The following is a 20,525-nucleotide window of genomic DNA, read 5'->3' on the forward strand; positions in this document are numbered from 1 at the left end:
TGAAGATAGCTTCCACCATCTTTTGAACTGTCCGGCGTGGACTTTGGACTTTCTTTGCGGTGCCCTCCCCATGCGACTTCTGGGCTGCTTTGCGGTGCTGAGCCGTGGACTGGCACAGGAGCTTCTCTTGAGGCAGTGCTCAAGTGGAGCGTGCTGCAGATTGTGGCTGGCGGGCATCCTCTGTGTGAGCCCACAAGTCAGGGAAGCGGGCCTCTGCCAACATGTTTGAGGGGGTAATTAGTATCCAAAATCCAGTCTTTCCGTTTCCAGGACCTCAACGACAACACAAGGGATGAGAAAAACAGATCTGCACACTCATTCCAGGATTGGTATTTATGGTTTTTGGGAGGCTGTTGGGGGGAAATTGCAGCATTGAAATCTGAAATGTACCCAAGGTTTTCGTGTGGCTGGACTGCGGCCTGCACCGCCCCAGCACACAAACAGATGCGGTCCAGCTCAGCAAGCAGTCAGTCGGTTCAAGACTGAGCATGGAATGTGTTGATTAAATGGGCTTTCCAGATCAACCATTTGTGTTTTCTGTCTTTGTTTGGTGTGGTTGTTCGTAGGACGGAGTGGAGCTGGTTCCTGAGCGTGCTGATTGGCTGTCAGTGTGTTGACACTGTTTTCTTACCATGTTAGTTTTAGCCTTCTCCGACCCAATGGGATTTTGACTGTGCTCGTGATATACTGTGAGGAATGCATTCATGAAAGAACAGTAGCAGCTATCAATCACACACCGCTGAAAATCAATAGAGGAAAAACGGTCGTGATTTATCTCAAGCTCTAAACATGATTTAGCGATGCTCGAAGAACATCTGATGTCAGTGTCGAGGCAGGATTATAGATAATTGCCTTCCGTGCAAACCCCATACCTCATTAGATGTCTTACTCCAACTGTACTGTATGTTTCTAGGTCATCCCTTTGTCCGTACACCGAGGCCTCTCTTTAAGGAGTAGTACATCAAGCTACGGTCCAAATCTTCAGCATCCTTATGAAGGGCCCAAAAACAACTATGTTCGTAGCCGCCCGCAGCCCCTGTGGGGTACTGGGTGATTTATCTCAATCGGCTTAGCTGCCCAGAAGTACAGATGAGAGCGCGTCACGTCATAATTCATCGACTGAGCCAGTGGGGAACATGCCAGAGAGGCAAATACTGACTCGTTGGCAGGTCAGGCTGGGACTAATGCAGGCAGGAAAAGTAGACAGACAGACCAGGCAGAAACAACCAAACACACAGACCAGTGAGACACAAACATGCAGGCAGACATACCCGCAGGTACTGCACGCAGAGAGGTAGACAGGCATGCAGAATTCCACTCAGGCAAGGAGCTTACACTTGCAGAAAACCCAGGCGTGGAGATGTGATACAAGCGAAGGTTTCTTTAGTCCGGGGGGGAAAGTACAGTCATTTAACTGGGCTTAGAAATCTTCCCACTGCAGCTGTCATTCTGGATGCACGCAGCTATGCCCTCACTCATTTCCTTTCATTTGATCCTAACATGCAACACCTTGTCCAGATCACACATGAGAGATTCAACAATGAGATGACAGGGAGAGAGGGCACCTGTGTAATCACACGCTGACGCAAACAACAATTACCCCAAAGTGGAAATGTGTCGTGTTTGGCGGGACGGGAACAATCACTCTCTCTCCCTCTCCCTCCGTCTATCCGCCGACACAACGACAGCACGAGAGTGTATTGTCTGTTTGTCTCCCAGCTCACCTCCAGCTTCTCATCTTACCTAAGCAGAGCCACCCATACTGCTGTGATGGAGCTGTGTTTAAATGACAGGCCCAGGTTAGAGGCAGAGACCCATCTCCCAGACACATATTCATCCTCTGTGACTAAGGAACTTGAGGAAAAACAGTTCAAGTAACGTCTTGTCAGAAAGAGGGCGGATCGACAAGGCTTCAATAATAGTAGCTGTCAGAGAGGGCTAGTATTTGTAGCCTCCTGACAGGTAAGGTAGTAAATTTTACCTTATTATCAGAGACTCAAACACGCAGCAGGCAGTTAACGTGATTTACTGTGGACACAGTATGTGTTGACATTCTGTGCTGTAGCCGGAGAGACAAATATTTCTGGTTGTAAGGGATGAAAGGCCATTCCACAAACACAGCATTTTGCTATTGGGAGCTTTGTTGTGAAAGTATGAAATGCAGGTCGTTCTCAAAGTGATATTATCTCACATCCCCTTTTAAACTGTTAACAGAAAAGGGGAACAAATCTATGATAGTGAAGAGGAAATGTGTTTCTACCAATAGTTTTTTGTGTTAGTTTTACTGTTCAACTTTAATACGAGGTAGGGAAGGGGGCCAGAGCAGTAAAAAAAAAGATGGCAGTATTCCCAGCAGCCACTACTGGGCCACTCTGAGTTTCAATTAAGCTTACTGACTTTTGCAACTTTTGATTGTATTGCAAATAGTTGAGAGGGCTCCAAATCCACTGTGAAAACACAACACAACATAAGCCTCCTGACAGCTGTGTTGATAGCCACATTTTGTAGCGTTCTCTTCTAGATAGGGGCTACAACACAAGGGAAACCTCTGATTCGGAGGTGCGGACCACAGGAGTGACCATTCGGACTCTTCCACGGGTTTCGGGTCACCACATTTACCACCACTGACCCCACCACCGCTAGTTACCAGGAACACTGTGACCAAACGTTGGCTGTTGACCAGAGAGAGAGAGAGAGGGAATGAATAAATGATGTCGACAGACAAGAGATGAGGGCTGTCCAGTGCCCGTGCAACCAACCAGCGTCAGAAGAGGAGCCCCGAGATAATCTGAGGGTCTTGTGCCAGGCTGCCAGCCTGTTTGGAGAGGCGGGGGGAAGCGTGTTTTTGTGTATGGAACGTCTGTTTCTTCTCAGCTTTCCCTGAACAGAGAGCTCTTTATTGGGCTCCATCAGAGGGGGCTGACAGCAGAAAGTTGGCCCACAGACAAGGCTGCTAGTCTGCAGGCATTTACTGGAAACGGGGCCTGGGCTGGGCTGGACTGGCTGCAGGTTGGCCTCCACACAGAGAGGGAGTATGAATGGTAGACTGAGGTGAGCCAAGACCCTGCCAGAAACGCTGGACCTCAGACCTGGCCTTCTCAGTTTAGGTGGACATGCCCCTCTCAATCACCTGCTTCCAGCCACAGAGAATCACGACAGAAATCTGCAGAACGTCGAAAGAAAAACTGTATCCACACTCAAACTTGTTCTCAATCGCACCCATTTACCAGAATGAATCTGCAGAGATGGCATTATCATTCCAGGGTCAAAGTATATGGACAGGAAATTATCATTTGCTTCAACTAATGGATGGTCAAACAAAAATGTCAAGGTGGTCCATGAACAAATTCTGATTCAAATATCTTCATTATGAACCAAATGCCGAGGTCAGACACAAGTTTTTTGTTGACTGTTCTGCATGTCTACTGCTGGGTACAAGGCCCTCTCTGCAGTACAGAGGACAGTAGTTAGTGAGTCATACACCTGCTCCTATTTTTCAGGTTGAGCAACTAAGAAAGTAGGCAACACATGACTGCTTTGGTCTTTGTGACCCGTCGTCCGTCTCCTCATCCTTACTCTCACTGCACCTCTCCACCTGTGAGCCTGTGCCTGCCTAGTCTGTTCTTCTCCAGGGAGAAAGTGACAGAGTACAGTATCTCCTTTAGTTCTCTCCACGACGTAGACTAAACCGAAACCCCAAACACAAACTGGATCCCATTAACAAAGCACCTCTGCAGACCATCACGCATCCGTCATTCAATCCTCTGCCCTCAGAAGGCAACAGCGAAAGCCTCCCGCCTGTCTGTCTAGGTTCCTACAAACAGACCACCACTCACCCTCCTACCGACGACAAATTTACTGCCTATCCTGATTCGACCTGTGGGCTAGCCGACTTCAAACATGCTGGTGTCATGTCAGTCTGGCAGTCAGCCAGAAGGTGGCCTGGGAGAAGATTGGTTTGAACATACAGATGTGTTGTCTCTTATCAGTGCCCTACAGGCCTCATGCCAGACAGGTCGAGCGTGCCCACCCAAACCGCAGACTTCATGCGCCTGCAGTCTGAACACCCCGGTCTGGACTTGTTCAGCGCTGCAGGCCTTAATATGTGCAACAACAAGGAGGGATCATTACATCAGGAATGAACAATAAAGGGAAGGGATTGGAACTGGATCAGGAGGGACTCGGTTCCAAAGACGGATCTGCCAATCAGACAGGCAGGAAGGGAGGCAGGCAGGCGAAGAGAAAGACAGACAGACCAAAAACATTGAATGTAACATTCTCCTTTTCTCTTTGTCTCTCTGTACTTCTCTCTCACTCTCTCTCTCTTTCCTTCCCTCTCTCCATCCCTCCCTCCCTCTCTCTGTACATTTCTCTCTCCCAGACCTCCAGGACTTGGGGGCAGCCCGGTCATCTCAGACATCTCCCTGATCCGGCTGTCTCCCCACGCTGCCGGGACAGGGGAGTCTCCCTTCAGCGCCCCGCACCCCTACATCAACCCCCACATGGAGCACTACCTGCGCTCCATGCACAGCAGCCCCACCCTCTCCATGATCTCGGCCGCCCGTGGACTCAGCCCTGCGGATGGTAAGACGCTCAAATACTCTCAGCACTCCAATGTACAGTGTGTATCTACTCACTCCAGAGTCTATATATAACTTTGGAGGTCATTCATGTAATGTTTAGAGTACACATTATGTACATTCTAAATTTGGGTTCCCTGTCTAGTGTGGGATAATAAATGTACAGTACAAATAAAGTCAGGGCAACACTAAGGTGCTGAGAGGAGATGATTGGTTGAAGTTAGAGAGGAGGAAAGACTTTATGTATCCTGTTCACTTTAAACACTGTTTGGCATTCCACATCACTCACACAGCTTAACTTCCAAGTTTGCTCACCACATCATCAAGCCCACTTTGATAATTAGTCTAACAGCTAATACACTCACCAGCATAAAACTTGCATCATGTGTGTTTCTGTGTAAGCGTGTGGGAACACTTGTGTGTGAGTGCGAGCTGGTTTCATGCGTATGCAGTTTGTGTGTGTGTGTGTTTGTGTGAGAGAGAGTGTAATGCTACATGTACACACTGGAAAGCTACAGTACTCTCCCTACAGTACTCTCCCTACAGTACTCTCCCTAAATTTGTTTTAAGTGTGTGAGCAAATGTTTGGGTATCGGAAACCATGGAAATGAACAAAGGCAAACAGAGAGGCGGAGAGCAGAGCCTGTATTGAGTTCCCATGCTGACAGGCCTGTCTTCACAGCCCTGTTACAACAACAGGTTGGTGGGGAGAGAGGAGCCTGAGATAAATCACCCAGCCCTCTCTGTCTGTCGGCAGTAATGGCTCCCCTGCTTTCAGGAGAAGCAATGCGGAAGAGATCCTGTCACTGATACGGTGGCAGCGGAGTATGGCGTAAAATGGAGGGGGCCGAAGGCCGAGGGGAACATAAATAAAGTGTGCTCAAGCCGTGGAGTCTAGCGGAGCATCCAGGAGATGATGCGGAGATTGAATACCTGAACGTGGGTTTTCAAAGTCATTTTCCTGCAAAACCAGACACATCACATATGGGTTTAATTGATGGTTTATATGTAAAAGAATAACAACATAAAAAACAGAAAACGTATGAAGTGATGGTAAATGTCTTGGCAGAGTTCCTGTCTGAAGAGTTGTCTACTGACCTGCTCTCACAGGGACTGCTATCGAGTTCTCCCCAGCACAGTGTCTAGGCATGCCCCCCTCCACCCCCCCTACACACACACTTACACACACACACACACATTTTTACACATTCGCATACACAGTCTGTCCACACATACAAAGCCTTTGGCTGGAAGTGATTATGTGATACGGCAGGCATGGAGAAGCTGGAGGCTCTGGCTGTGTCGCTGGACCCGTACAAACGCATGCCTGTTCTGCTTTACCACCACCAGGTCTAATTGGTTGTGATGGATCAGTTTTGGTGTGGGCCGTGGTTTTGGCAACACAGAAGAAGGGGCCCTAACCTACCCCCCCACCCCCCTCCCCTTCATACGTCCACGCTCACCAGCAAAGGAGACATTAGCCTATGACACATCACCAGGGGTGAAAGGAGAGCAGGAAGCTGGGAAAGGGGGAGGGGGGGGGGGGGGGGGGGGGGGGGTGAACATGGTCATGGTTAACCCTCGGTGGCTCGAGGAGGGATGAAAGACAAACAAATCCATCGCTCACTCTTATAGCCCCTGACACTTTTAAATGTGGGTTTACTGGGTGCAGGTGTTAACACGTTCTACATCAATATTGCCGTTGTGCTCAAGGTTTTCCCTTCCACTACGGACACCGTTTATGGCTTGGTATGCTTGTGTGTGTGTGTTTCAAAATGTCTGTCTCAAGTGATTTAGCTACAAGAGATGGAAGCACAGAAATATGCTTGCTTTCTCCGTCCTCTTCCCTCGAGTCCCTCTTCCGCCTCGGCGAATCTCCCAGACGATCCCTGGTTATCTGATTTGTCCGGTTCGTCCGTCCATCCGTCCGCCTCACGTCTCTCCCTCCCTTCTTCCTCCTCAGTGACCCACGAGCATCTGAAGGAGCGCGCGCTCTTCAGCTTGCCCCCTCCCCCGCCAGGGGCCAACCCCACAGAGTACTATCACCTGATGGCCAGCCAGAGGAGCCCCTACGGAGACCTGCTCCTCCAGACCGGGGCGGCTGCAGCGGCGGCGGCCGCAGCCGCGGGCCATCTGCCCGACTACATCAGTCCCGTGGATGGTAAGAACGCCAAACCCCCCGGCCCACGGGGTCACGGGGAACGTTGTGCGAGCGGGGGGAAAAAACCGGCTCAGCGTTTGGTCGGCGACCCAAATGTAAAGCTGTGCCGTCTGGTTCCCCTTGTAGCTTAGCTGCAGGTATGTTAATGCTATGCTTTTCATAGAAGGCCTTTTCCTTCTCCTTCTTGTGGCTTTTGTGTGGAAGACTCCCCCCCCCACATCAAAGAGAGAGGAGCTTTTTTGGACATATAAAAGCTGTGACTCGTAGCGGGGGGGCTTATATAAACACTGAAAGCCCTGGGGCTGGCCACTCGTAAAAACAACTGTTCCACCCTCGCAGGCCTCTCATTCACTCACTGGTTCAGGTGTGTTGCTCGGTTATGAGTAACATCCCACACACCACAGTAACCTTAAAAGGGCAAGCATGTGTGTTGCGGGGAGAAAGAGAGAGAGAGGCACAAGGAGGTAGAGAGAGAGAGAGAAAGAGACAGTCAGAAACAAACAGAGAGAGGCTTAGAGAGACTGATTTGGCAGTGGAGGTACAGTAGAAAGACACAGATATCCTTCATATCTGTTCTGTAATGGCGGGTATTTATCCATATCCCCTGTTCTCTCCATCTAATGGCAAGGGTAGTTTAATGACCAACATGTACGCATACTGGATTGCAAGCAGGCAGGCATGCAAAAAGGCAGCCTTGCAAACAAGCAGGTAGGAGGGCAAGCAAAAAGACTGAAAGAGGCATGCCTGTTTTTGAACTGTATGATATTAGGAAATTAAGTCCTTGACCAAAATGGATTGGTCGTTCTAAGTCTGCTGTTCTAGGACGAGGACCAGGTTTTTCAAGATAAACATCTCCAAGAAGTCTTCTTGTAGCAGTGGCCTTATGAAAGGGTACCACAGTGCACTCCACTGAGAGGAAGATTGTCCGTGAAATGTATCCATTCGGTGCCTGACAATCAAACATATTCTCTAGCACGCCTCCATGATGGAGCCTCCATCTCTTTTTCATCCTGCCCCACCACCCACCAGACCCCGGCTAGCCTCCTGGCGGTGTTAATATCTTGTCTGCGTGACACCAGCGCCAGTATCCTCACGCACTCATAGGAAAACGCCACAAACACCCCCCCCCCCCCCCCCCCCAGTTCCACTGCAAATATATGGTTTAAATTACCTCGATTCACTTAATAAAACATGAAGAGGCGAGGTCGGTTGGGGGCACAGAGGTTGTTTCCCCCACCCTACCCCCCACACACACACCTCCATCCCCACCCCTCTGACCACCACTGCACTGCCTGCCCAAGCTTGTTTGGAGAGGCTGTTTGCTCAAACACCCACAGCCCCAACACAGCGGCCTGCCTTCTGCTCCCTCTGGCAGCCCTCTGTGGTCTCCTCCCTGGGCAGGAGTGATGTGGTCAGGGCTGGGCCGCTGCAGAGCTGGGGACTCTTCCATGGCTGCCCACAGACACAGGGTCCGTATTGACCCAGGCCCAGGGCTAATGGCTCCTCGGACAGTCTGGCGGATAAAGAGCTTCATTTACTGCAGAAAGGGCGATAAATATGCGCCCAGACCTGCCGTTTGTTTTGGAAGACTGCGCTGATAAAATTAATATGCATATTTAAAAATCAATTTATGCTCTAATAAATTCAGTGGACCCACCGCAAGAGCAAGACCTCAGTGAACTCCAAGCATGTTTCCTTTTGCTGACTTCAGTGTGTCCATTAGTGAACATGAGAGCTCCGGGTTTAATAGCTTTAAGACTGACAGTCACTGTAAAAGTCCGAAAAGTCTTCATGGAAAGTTCTGGATGCTAACGTCAGTGCCGGGGAGTATTGTAAAGTTTTAAGACGGGCTGCTGTTCTTACAGCTCCAGAGGGGAACATCTACGGATTAAACTGAATTCGCCATTCAGCACTGTAAACCAACCACTTCAACCCAGGAATGTTGCTCTGGAAATTACACACATACTGAAACTGCTCTAAATATGTCAGGATGAAGTTATCCAGTCTCCCAGGGCGGAGCGTACTGTACTATACTGTACTATACTGTAAAAAGCTGGACTAGACCCGTACATTTGTCCGAGTAGAATAGACAATCAATGAGAACAAGCCATGAAGGTAATCTGAACAGACTGTCTGAATCTACCTACTGGATGTTGCTGTTGTTTGAGTGTACAGTACTTGTCACTCAGTCTGCACTAACAGACCTGCTGAACAAACACAGGAGACACCGTGCCATTGGCCGCCGCCTGCCGTAGCCGTTTCGAAATGCTCCGCTGCGGTGCCAAGTGCGTGCCTGTGCCAATTGTGTTCTCTTACGCTTTAATCACTGCCTGTGTGTGACGGGCCGACACGCCGGCTGAAAGAGCCGTCTCCACTAAAACAACACAGATCCATTTCCCCCCGCGACGTGAGTCTTCGCAACAGGCTGGGGCCACGCTCCTGGGGCCACGCTCCTGGGGCCACGCTCCTGGGGCCACGCTGCTGTGGCCACGCTCCTGGGGCCACGCTCCTGGGGCCACGCTCCTGGGGCCACGCTCCTGGGGCCACGCTCCTGGGGCCACGCTCCTGGGGCCAGGCTCCTGGGGCCACGCTCCTGGGGCCACGCTCCTGGGGCCACGCTCCTGGGGCCACGCTGCTGTGGCCACGCTCCTGGGGCCACGCTCCTGGGGCCACGCTCCTGGGGCCAGGCTCCTGGGGCCACGCTCCTGGGGCCACGCTCCTGGGGCCACGCTCCTGGGGCCACGCTCCTGGGGCCACGCTCCTGGGGCCTCCATGTGTGGATCAAGTCAATCTGCTGCACGTGTTCATGTCGGGAGTGTTCTCCCTCCCCGGATCTCACTGAAAGGGGGATGGGGAAAAGCTAGACCCTGGGTGGATGAGCACGTCAATACATGGATCTTTTCGCGACAGGAGGCTTAAGGCCCAGGCAAACAGGCCACGGCCTTTTCCAGCACAGAGCAGAGCAGTGCATCACCTGTGGTTCACCAGCACTGAGTTCGCGTCTACATCCTCACAGTGCGGACTTGAAGGAGGCTACTTTGGTATGGTACTGGTGAGCTGTCGTAAGATCAGGCCAATCAAAGGCAAGGCAAGGAAGAGGGAGGGTGTTGGGAGCGGACTGGAAAACGCTCAAGGTCCCGTGACAATAGCTGCTGCCAAAGCAAATGTCTGCTATCCTGAGGAAAAAGAGATTCCAGTGTGTAGGGGGGGGGGGGGGGGGTTAGCCCCCACCTCCAGACTACATACACAAACACTTACTGTACAAGCACACATATACACATATATGTGTGTACATACCCAAACACAAGGCTGGCTTTAGCAGGACACTGGGGGCTCATAGAAGATCCGGCGCGAGCCCCTCTCTAATAAAGTTTTCAGTGATGGTATTAGTGAGATTTACCAGGGAAAATAAACACACACACCCCCCCCCCTCCAGCCTGTAGGTGGCTGAGCAGAGCAGGCCTGGACAGGACAGGATGGGATAGGGCCCAAGTCATAATCCGATGCCCTGGTTGTGGCGCACAGACGTCCCTCTAAGCTGTTCCTCCAGCGATCGGTATTCCCCACGGAGAGCCAGAACAACGTTGCCCCGAACAAGGGGTGACAGGAGGAGGCCTCTCCTGCCCTGCTCCTGGCGGGGACACCTCCCAGGGAGACCCGCTGGTCGTTGGAGCTGCGTTCACTCCCTAAACCCATGCCTCCAGAGCCTGTGAGCCCCAGAGAACAAAGGCAGCATACCTTTGTGTTCTGCTGTGGGCCCCCCTGTGCCAGCGGCCATTCAGGGGGCTCTGTGGGCTGAGCTGGTAGAACAGGCTGGGTGGGGAAGGGGGGGGGGGGGGGGGGATTAGTACCCTCCCAATTACAGTATTCTGATTTTCCACAAAGCCATTTCAATTAAAACAGCAAGGCAGATGCTTAAAATAATCGCTACCCCCTATCGCCACCCCTCTGCTTTTTTTGTGAATGTGTGCTCAAGCGCCTGTAATTATAAGCCCATATATCAAGTCCAGATCCCCCAATTACAGCCAGCACTCCCTGTGCTCCCACAGAGCCTGAAAGAATAACTCATGGCACCCTCTCTCTCTCTCTCTCTCTCTCTCTCCCTCTCTCTATCCGTCGTCACTTTCTCTCTCTCTCTCTCTCTCTCTCTCTCTCTCTCTCTCTCTCTCTCTCTCTCTCTCTCTCCCTCTCTCTATCCGTCGTCACTTTCTCTTGTTTAATCTCCCTCTTCATCTCTCTCCCGTTTCTCTCTCTCTCTGTTTCCGCCCGCTCGGCTCCGAGGCGACGCCGCCTTCCGCGCAACATCTGGTTTCTCGCTCCCGCCGGAACCTGCGCACCCCTTAAATTAGAGCCGCCGTCTATAAAACACTCCATCTCCGAGTGTGCGCTGGCGTGACCTCGGGCAGAACAGACGCGGTGACCCCTTGGCGCTGAGTTAACACACGCAGGCTAGGAGACACACACAGGCACACAGAGAAGAGACAGACGGACGGACGAACAGCACCTTGAAGTGCCAGCCTAGACTAAAAACACGGTTGAGCGTGCCCCTGTTGAACGTGGAGCGAGGCAGAGAGGTACGAGCAGGGGCCGTGGGGAGGGGCGCGGCAGGGCCTGAGGTAGGCGCCAGGCTCCATGCCTTGTTTCCTGCTTTATAAAGTGGCACATTAATAAGCCCATCTCCCCCGAGGTCTGTGGCTAGGAGAGATGAATAGGACCGCACCAGCGCCACTCCACAATGGCCCCTCGTCTCCAGGCCCCAGTCGGGGGGGATAGGAGCCAGCCGAGCAGTGCAAATCTGAATTCGCTCCCAGTCTCCTTAAGAGAACCATAAACCCCAATATGGGTAAGACCCCCTCCCCACCCCCCTTCTCGATTCCCAGCAATGCCCCCTCTCTACCCGGCTCCCCTCCCCCATCCTCCCTCTCATCCCTCCGGGCCCGCCCCTCCTCCTCCCCCACCCCGCCCTAATCCCCAGTGGTTCTAATGATACATGACACATTTATTTATTAGCCTCTCAGAAGAACATTCCAGGGGAGGGACCGTTTGTTGTTTTTGCCAACTCTTTCATAAATATCTCTCACATCTCTGCTAGTATTCAACTGTCGTCACAGTCCCGGGGCTCTCTGAGCGAGCACATGTGCCTTTGTTTTACGATCCACCACCTCTGAATGTAACTGTTTGAGAAGATCACAGTTTATGGCTGCGAGGTTTAAACTGGTGGTCCCTGGACCCCTACGTCCATGTGGCTGGGGGATGGATCACTCGTAAAACCAATAACAGGTCAGTGATTGGCTGCAGGCTGCTAGGGTTGTGGTTGACGGGCTGTCAGACGGTATGTGTCAGTCACAGTGCATGTGTCTAGGAGAGGTGTGATGGGGCTATTATAGGCTTCCTGTTGCCCCGCGCCTCTGATGATGCCCCCTGTAAGGCCTAATTACCCCCCAGACCAGCGCTGCTCTATGTCCTCTCACACCAGGCCTAATGCCCAGCACCTGTTGGTCCACAGCAGCTGGTCAACACCAGTCCTTCTGCCTCAAACACACACACTGTCTCTCCCTTTCTTCTCTTTCTATCTCTTTCTCGCCAATCTCTCTCTCTCTCTCTCCTTCTCTTCTCTCTCTCTCCATTCTTTCTCTCTCTACCTCTCTCTCCCTCTCTTCTCTCTCCATTCTCTCTCTCTCCCTGTCCTTTCTCTCTCCCTCTCCCTCCCTCGGTTTTAATGTGTACCCAAACAATGCCCCTCCCCCGCACACGCACCCACACAAAAAAAGTGCATGGGAATGTGAGTGCATGTTTTAAAATAGCTCCAAAGCCCACCAAGAGGGCCCTGACCTCTACCTTAAAACACGCCTTGTTCTTTTTAATGGTATTCTGAAATCAATTTGTTTAAATTGCCCCCATTTAACTTGCTCAAATACAACTGCCTGAGAGAGAGATTCCTATCTTGGTAATTACGGCAAATGATTAGGAGTGATTAGCTATGCATAAGAGGATGTCGATCTCAAGTAGGGGGGCTGAGGAAGAGATGCAGGAGATACAGCAGGGCTTGCCTTGGCTCCACCATGACCTTTACCAGAAGTCCTCAGGTTCCATCAAGACTGTCTCTCCCAGGAACCCACGGATCTGCCGATCAGTCCGTTGCGTCTCCCTGCGTAACCTCGCAAGAGTCTGACAGAGAGCAGAAACACCGGGACTGTGTGATCCTCTGGAGTTACCAAAAATACCTCGGATTTTGTGGCTTAAACCACTATACGATGTGTCTGTACCATCTATTTTCACCGTTGATAGACGTTGTGCGTAGATGTTGTGGTAAATCCCGCCCGTGTCCTCTCCCTCGGCAGTGTCTCGGTTCTCCAGCCCCAGGCTGACCCCCAGGCTGAACAGGAAGCGAGCCCTGTCCATCTCACCCCTGTCGGACGCCAGCATCGACCTGCAGACTATGATCCGCACCTCGCCCAACTCCCTGGTGGCCTACATCAACAACTCCCGCTCCAGCTCTGCAGCCTCCAGCTCCTACGGACACCTCTCCGTCGGAGGCCTTAGGTACGCACTCCCTCCGACTCGCACGTCATGCGCACACGCGTGTGCCAGACACACACGCGCACACACAATGTACGCACACGACGTGTACCACACCCTCATGTACACACTTACAGAATATTTCTTGGATTATCGGGATTCTTTGCCGTGCTGTGTGTAGTTGAGGGTTGACGCTGTTAGGCCATGTGTTGACTGACTCTCTCTCTCTCTCTCTCCCCCCCAGCCCCTCGTTCCCTTTCCCCCACCCAATCAACCCAGTGGCCTACCAGCAGCTCTTGTCCCAGCAGAGGGGTCTCAGCGCGTTCGGCCACACGCCGCCCCTCATCCAGCCTTCACCCTCTTTTCCCGCCCGCCAGCATGTCCTGGCAGCCTCCTCTCTGATCAGCTCCCACAACAGCAGCAGCGCAGAGTCTAAGCAGGTGAGCTTAGACACACACACACACCTACACGCATCTACATCCACAACCCTCCTCCTGGTCTTCTTTAGGAACCAGGTGTGTTTAAAATGAGTCTTATCTATTTTTTTTTCCTGACTAAATTATATATGCCTAAACTGGATTACTCAACACGTTCAAGTGCTAGTGGTGAAAAGTCAGTGATTGTCCTCGGAGTGATCTCTCCTCTCTCTTATCTCAGCTTCTCCTCGGTCTCCATCATCTTATTATATACAACATGATCTATCCCAATGTAAACTTCCCTCTCCTGAGCCCGCTCGGTATGTCGAGGGCAGAGGGAGAGAGGATCTTGCCGGGCTGACTTGTAACCTCCCGAGCCCAGCCAAGATCATCCGGTTAGCTCCACCCACAAACCTCGTGGAACCTAGAACACAGCCAACAAGACACAAAAGAAAAGGCCAACCATGTGGCCCTCACACTATCCCACACACGTGAAGTCCATCGCAGGTTCTATTCCAGTTCTGTGCACTACACACGCACGCACACCCGCACAGTTCTTCACAAACACGCCTAACTCGCACACACGCTGTACTGTACAGGGCGGAGGCTCTCACACAGACAGAGACACAGTGAGCTGTAGCTCAGCCTAGACAGAGATCAGAACCACATTTCCTGGTTTCCAGCCAATGAAGCATGTGTTAGTGAAACCAGGAGGCCCCCGCAGCACTGCTCTACACTGTAGTGACTGGGTGGGATTTCAGAAAACCTCTCTAACACTTACTTACTTACTCTCTTCCCCTCAAACACACACGCACACACACAATGACCACGACTAGACCTACAGTATCCGTGACCCATCTTTTCCGAGCATTTCCACACACTTTCAGCCTTAAAAAGTCAGTCTCCCTTTGTCTGACAGTCTGTCTGTCAGTTCTCTTAAGAAGTCATCGGTGGATCAAAGTCCCTAGCTGTTGCTTTGTGGGTAATCATTTCTGCCTTTTCATATTTCCCCCTGGCTGGCGCTCATAAAGCAGTCTAAACTGTTTAGTCTCTGTGGCGGGTCGCTCTCTGAGTTATGGTGCCTGGTGCACTCTGGAACCAGCACTCACATCAGCCGCACAGGCCAAGAACAACGCTGTGATATCTCTCTGACTCCTCCATCTGACTCGCCCCATACACCCCCCCCCCCCACACACACACACACTGTTCTGTATCTCCCTACCTCCCCGACTCGCTCTCCCTCGCCCTTCTCTTTCACCCCCCCTATCGCGGCCTCACCCTCTCCATCCGTCTCTCCCTCAGAGCGCCGGAGGAGACCCGGCCGTCAGCAGCACGGTCAACCCCATGATCCCCAAGAAGCCCAAGGTGAAGATGGAGGTGGAGTTCCTGCCGCGGCCCATCTCTCCCTGCTCCCAGGAGCACGCCGGGGGGGTCCTGGACCTGAGCGAGGAGCTGGACAAGGACGAGTGCAAGCAGGAGCCTGAGGCCGTCTACGAGACCAACTGTCACTGGGAGGGCTGTGCCAAGGAGTACGACACCCAGGACCAGCTGGTTCACGTGAGTGCAGTGCACATGCTCAGTAGCGCCACACCCGTAGCTCTGTAATCGCTTAGCTCAGCGCGGAGTGAACCAGGGTCAGGACTGGAGGACACGTTGACGCTTTATCTCGTTGTTTGTCTCCGCGCCTTTCTCCGCCGAGAAGGCATGTGCTGGAAGAGAACCGTCCGTTTTTACTCGCGTCTATTTCAAGGCGAAAGTCTTGGTTTTTGTGCCCCTTCATTAAGCAGGGCGGTAACTGATCCCTTCCTGTGGCAGACAGACGCATGGTTAATGATCTAGCAGGTTCTCTCGGAGGTACAGTCCAGCCGCTGCAGCTGTGGCCCCACAACCCCCAACCTCTGGCTCTCACTGATCTCTGACCCACGACCCTCTACGAGGCAGGTCATAAATCTATCACCATGCCAAGACCACTGGAACCCCAGGTCCCTTCTGAATCTGCATTCCCATTGGTTGGGATCCTCTGTGGGTTAGGGTTTCTCCTCTTGCCCTGTTGGTCAGGGGTGATATGTCAGGCAGTTATGGGTCAGGACCAGAGGCCCCCTCACAGGCCCCTACACCCCTTCTCCCCACCACCTTCACCTCCTCCTTTTGGCTTCCCGGCTCCAGCCGGGACAGAGGACAAGCCCAGGCTAGCCCCAGCTCCAGCCTCTAGCATGAGACCCATTCTCAGGCCCAGTCCCTGTGGTGAGTCCTGTCAGTGCTTGATGTGTGCACAATGTAAGCCCAGTGCAAAGGCTGGGTGTGAGGCTGAGCTGGGGGGTGTGGATGGACAAGAGCTTTTCACATACCACTACTCTCACTGGGACACAGCGAGACAAGGGAGAAGGAGAGGCTTGCACACTCACATTTGAACGAAGAACACGGTACCTTAGAACAGTGCAATGAATCAGCCTCTTTCCTCATTCCAAACCGGTTCGACTTTTCGGCCTCTGTGGAGGTAATGACAGCTTGGAGTTCAGTGCCAAGGGCTTGACAGGAGTTCATGCAGCCACTCCTCCTCTCCCTCCTGCAGTTCCAAGGTTTCACACAATGTTCTGCTCCGTACCAGAGAAATCACACACCTTGAAAAAAGAAACACTAAATGCCGGTGTAGTGCTTGGTTCCATTCACTAAGAGTAATCCTTCCCAATAGCCCCAAATTATGGTTTCAGTTCAGTATGAAGAGTACATAGCTGAAAATGGAAGCCTCTCTCCAGGCCACACACTTCTGTCTCCTTGTCCTCCCAGAAGGTTCTGGAACAGGAATCTCAACCGCCAGCACACTCAGCGGCTGGACATGAAGAGAGGACACATTCTGGCTCCATTTGCTTTTGCTTTGAGATGAATCAGCCACATAAGTAGAGTATTGTGTGGGTGGATGCCCTTAGGAAATGAAGTGGTCTGTTTGGGGGGGTATTTGCATGCGGTGGAGGTGTACACAGGATTTGTGAACGTGTGTGTGTGTGTGTGAGTTGTATTTGGTTGGGGGGCGGTGTGCTGGGGGGGGGGGGGGGGGGGGGTAAGGCTTAGGTCTCCTGGGTAAAAGGCGGTATAATTAAGAGCTCAGAGTAAATGGAGGGGTATGCATTGTAATCCTATATAGTAGGCCTTGCATGCCTAGACAATACAGCAGGAATGACAGAAGCCTCTCAAATGAAACATTTGTTACGCACTTAACAAAAAAACAACTAGATACATTTGTTCTCGTTTCCACCTCATGTTTGAGAGCGTTTACACAAAAAGGGCCAGCAGGAGTGGATGTCGTGTGAGACAAGATAGGGAAGGCTGAAGATCCTCTGGAAAAATCAGGAAGTTCCCTAGCTCTCATGCGTCATGGTCTGAGAAAACATATCCACAGCCAATCATAGGTGTTTGTCTCCACATCTGACAAATCATTGTCCTTTGTCTCCACTTCTACCGAATGGAAAATTACTGTCAGTCTTGATGGATAGCCAGTAGAGTCATTCTCTGTGTGGGGGATGCATGTCCTCTCTGGTGGGAACTGAAAAGGGAGGCCTGCTCTCATTATTGACTTTTCTCCTTCTATGCACAAACACACACACTCAAACACGCACTCACACACACGCTCAAACACACACTCACGCACACACGCTGAAACGCACATTCACAAGACACCAGCACGAATCCCATTTAGCTTAGTGAGAGTTAACATGAAATTTCAGTCCACATCAGACAGTCCTCACATGTCTGACTCGTAGTCCATGTGAAAAGTAGGGATGCTTTTTTTTGTGTTGTTTGTTTTTAAATTAGCAATCATAGACTGTTGGTGTACTAAAGCCTTGTTTTGTCTGCAGCATATTAACAATGACCACATCCACGGAGAGAAGAAGGAGTTTGTGTGTCGCTGGGACGAGTGTTCTCGGGAGCAGAAGCCCTTCAAGGCCCAGTACATGCTGGTAGTCCACATGCGCAGACACACAGGAGAGAAGCCACACAAATGCACAGTAAGAACTCCTTCTCCCAGCATGCAACTTGACATTGAACAATGTGGCTACGTAAAAACACGTAGGTGACTCGAAGCTGTATCTGTAGTTCTTCCCCATGTCATTTAGAAGCTGTTGTGTGCCAGTATAAAACACGACTGTGAACTGTGGTTCTGATACTCGAGGCTTGTTTCTTTAGCCTCTTGGGTCCTCCTCCAACATTTTCAGTTGGTTCATCAAGGCCCTCATCTTCTTGCATACATTCAAGATGATCAAATTCAGTGTCTGGTTTCCTCGCTTCAAAGCTCGCTTATAAAAGATTACTTCTCAGAAGACTTCACAAAGCTGATTGACAGGATGGGGATGTAATTAAAATATAAAGAGAAATAAGGAGCCATGGGTCCTTATTAAGATCTACTGTATAGTTCGTAAACCCCTCGTGCATCTCATTCGAACCATCTCCCTCCTGACTGGATTGCAAGGATCTTTGGCTTTTATGTCCACTTTTTGAGATAATCTAGTTTGATTCTCTTGCACACACACTGCCAATTACCCCTGCATGGAGGCCTCTAAAGGAATAGCTAATGGCAGCACAGACCAATGCATACAAAAGCTAAACAGAAATGCTCGACTTTGTCTTCACAAATGACCCCATGCTACCCAAAGACACTGCAGGCCCCACACTTAGCTTCAATACAGTACATGCGTCAGCACGTGTATTGTGACACGAGAGTGAGAGTGCTTTTCATCTCTCTCTACCCCCCTCCGCTCTCTGTAACCTCCCTGTGTGTCTCTGTGTAGTTTGAAGGCTGTTCCAAGGCCTATTCGCGCCTGGAGAACCTTAAGACCCACCTGCGCTCCCACACTGGGGAGAAACCCTACGTCTGCGAACACGAGGGATGCAACAAGGCCTTCTCCAACGCCTCGGACCGGGCCAAGCACCAGAACCGCACGCACTCCAACGAGGTAGGCACGCGCGCACATCATCCGTCAAATGCATAGTTATTATCATCATCATCCCAAAACCATCACGATGGATTAGGGATGTAGAACAACATGTCAAATGGGAACACTTGACTTGGTACGGAAAGAACCCTGTAAGATGAGATGACGACATTGCGAAACTTCCGCCCCCCCCCCCCCCCCCACAGAAACCGTACGTGTGCAAGATCCCGGGCTGCACCAAGCGCTACACCGACCCCAGCTCTCTCAGGAAGCACGTGAAGACCGTCCACGGGCCCGAAGCCCACGTCACCAAGAAGCAGCGCGGCGACGTTCCCCCGAGGCCCCAGCCGCCCAAAGGGAGCGGAGAGAACGAGTCCAGCCACAAGCTGGGCGGCCGAGGCCTGGAAGGCATGACGGAGGCCAACAGCACCACTAGGGGGGCGGATGACTGCCTGCTGGTCAAGTCTATCAAGACGGAGAACTCAATGGTGAGTCCGGGGGGTCGATTAGGCCGGTTTGGTGTCATCCCAGCGCTCCTTTACACTAACGAGTTTAGGACTAACCTTACCCTTTTCTATGTGCTTGAATAGAATATCGAAATGTTCCCGTAAATGGCATTTCCCTCCTGACTAACACACAAAAACAACAAAACCGATGCTCTTCTGCTACTGGCCTCTCCTGTGTCTCACTCACCCCTCTGGTCACTGCTTGAATGTGCTTCTCTCCCTTTAACCTTTCCTAACGGACAGGCAGCGCTAAGGTGAGCATCTGACACTCTTTCTTTCCTTTTTTTCCTCCAATCGGTACCTTCTGATGCAGCATGAGAGTTCTGTTTCAACAGCCCGTTTTCACATCACAATGTGCCTGTTTTAAACGTTTGTTGGTCCATTCAATTGAATGTCATGCACGCATGCATGCTCGCACACGCTCTCTCTGTCTCTGTCTGTATCCTGTTCTATTCCTCCGTGGCCCTTAGATCTGACAGTTCTCTCTGCAGGCCAATGATAAAAGTCATTATCAAATTAATATTCAAAGACTGGGACTGTTGAGCATGTGTGCTGAACAAATTGTGCCAGCTATCAAGCTGTGATCAAGACTCTTTTCAGTTCAGTTTGGGTCAGAATGGATTACTTTCACAACTGGACTGTTGGAGACTCAAAATGTTCATCCATTATCTATTTATTTTCCTTTATCAATAAATCAACCCATCTCAGATGAATAGCCTGTGAATCTATACGCCTAATCAGTTATTCTACGCATAGTATGTCCCAAAAACAAACACATTAGCATTTTGAACATCCCTTTAAGAGGATCTGAAAGGCTTTTGGTATTATTCTACGCAAACAGCACTGCCTTACAACCAGCCAGCCAGTGATCTGGCTCGATCCAACTGACCGTGTGTGACACTAACCCTCCTGTCCCCCCCGCTCACCCTCTCAGACGTATCAGTCCAGCCCTGGCGGCCACTCGTCATGCAGCAGTGAGCCGTCGCCACTTGGCAGCGCCACCAACAATGACAGTGGAGTAGAGATGGCCTTGTACGGCGGGGGGGGCAGCTTCGGGGACCTGAGCGCTCTGGACGCCCCCCCGATGGTGGACTCGTCCACCCTGTCCCCCGGCCACTCGGCTGGGGTGGGGCTCCAGCTGAGGAAGGCGGGGCACGGGGGCGTCACCATCAAGCTGGAGAACATCAAGCAGGAGCGTCTGAAGACGGTGAGGGAGCCGTGTCCCTGGGCCAATCCCGCTCCTCAGGTCCGCACCACCAAGCTGCCCCCGCTGCCCACTCTCGGTGAGTAGACTGTACTTCGACGACTGTACTATCATTGACTTCACTGTCGGTGTACAGTCAGCCGGTTGTGCCTCATGAATTTGCTCAAACGGAACATTTTGGCTGTGTGTCCCCCCCGTGAATCGGAGTAGC

General features: G+C 51.6%; 1 protein-coding gene across 1 annotated transcript in view; it reads left to right on the forward strand.

Annotated features, from left to right (window-relative positions):
- gli2a (GLI family zinc finger 2a) overlaps positions 1 to 20,525 on the forward strand; it is a 57,943-nt gene that overhangs the window by 33,981 nt on the left and 3,437 nt on the right. Inside the window, exons 4-12 of the mRNA XM_067253773.1 lie at positions 4,382 to 4,584; positions 6,544 to 6,741; positions 13,083 to 13,284; positions 13,505 to 13,700; positions 14,979 to 15,233; positions 17,531 to 17,680; positions 18,461 to 18,625; positions 18,811 to 19,092; positions 20,045 to 20,393. Coding sequence (XP_067109874.1) covers positions 4,382 to 4,584; positions 6,544 to 6,741; positions 13,083 to 13,284; positions 13,505 to 13,700; positions 14,979 to 15,233; positions 17,531 to 17,680; positions 18,461 to 18,625; positions 18,811 to 19,092; positions 20,045 to 20,393 — 2,000 coding nt within the window. The remainder of the gene's footprint in view (positions 1 to 4,381; positions 4,585 to 6,543; positions 6,742 to 13,082; positions 13,285 to 13,504; positions 13,701 to 14,978; positions 15,234 to 17,530; positions 17,681 to 18,460; positions 18,626 to 18,810; positions 19,093 to 20,044; positions 20,394 to 20,525) is intronic.

This window comes from Osmerus mordax, chromosome 2, assembly GCF_038355195.1.
Source record: "Osmerus mordax isolate fOsmMor3 chromosome 2, fOsmMor3.pri, whole genome shotgun sequence".
Taxonomy (NCBI): domain Eukaryota; kingdom Metazoa; phylum Chordata; class Actinopteri; order Osmeriformes; family Osmeridae; genus Osmerus; species Osmerus mordax.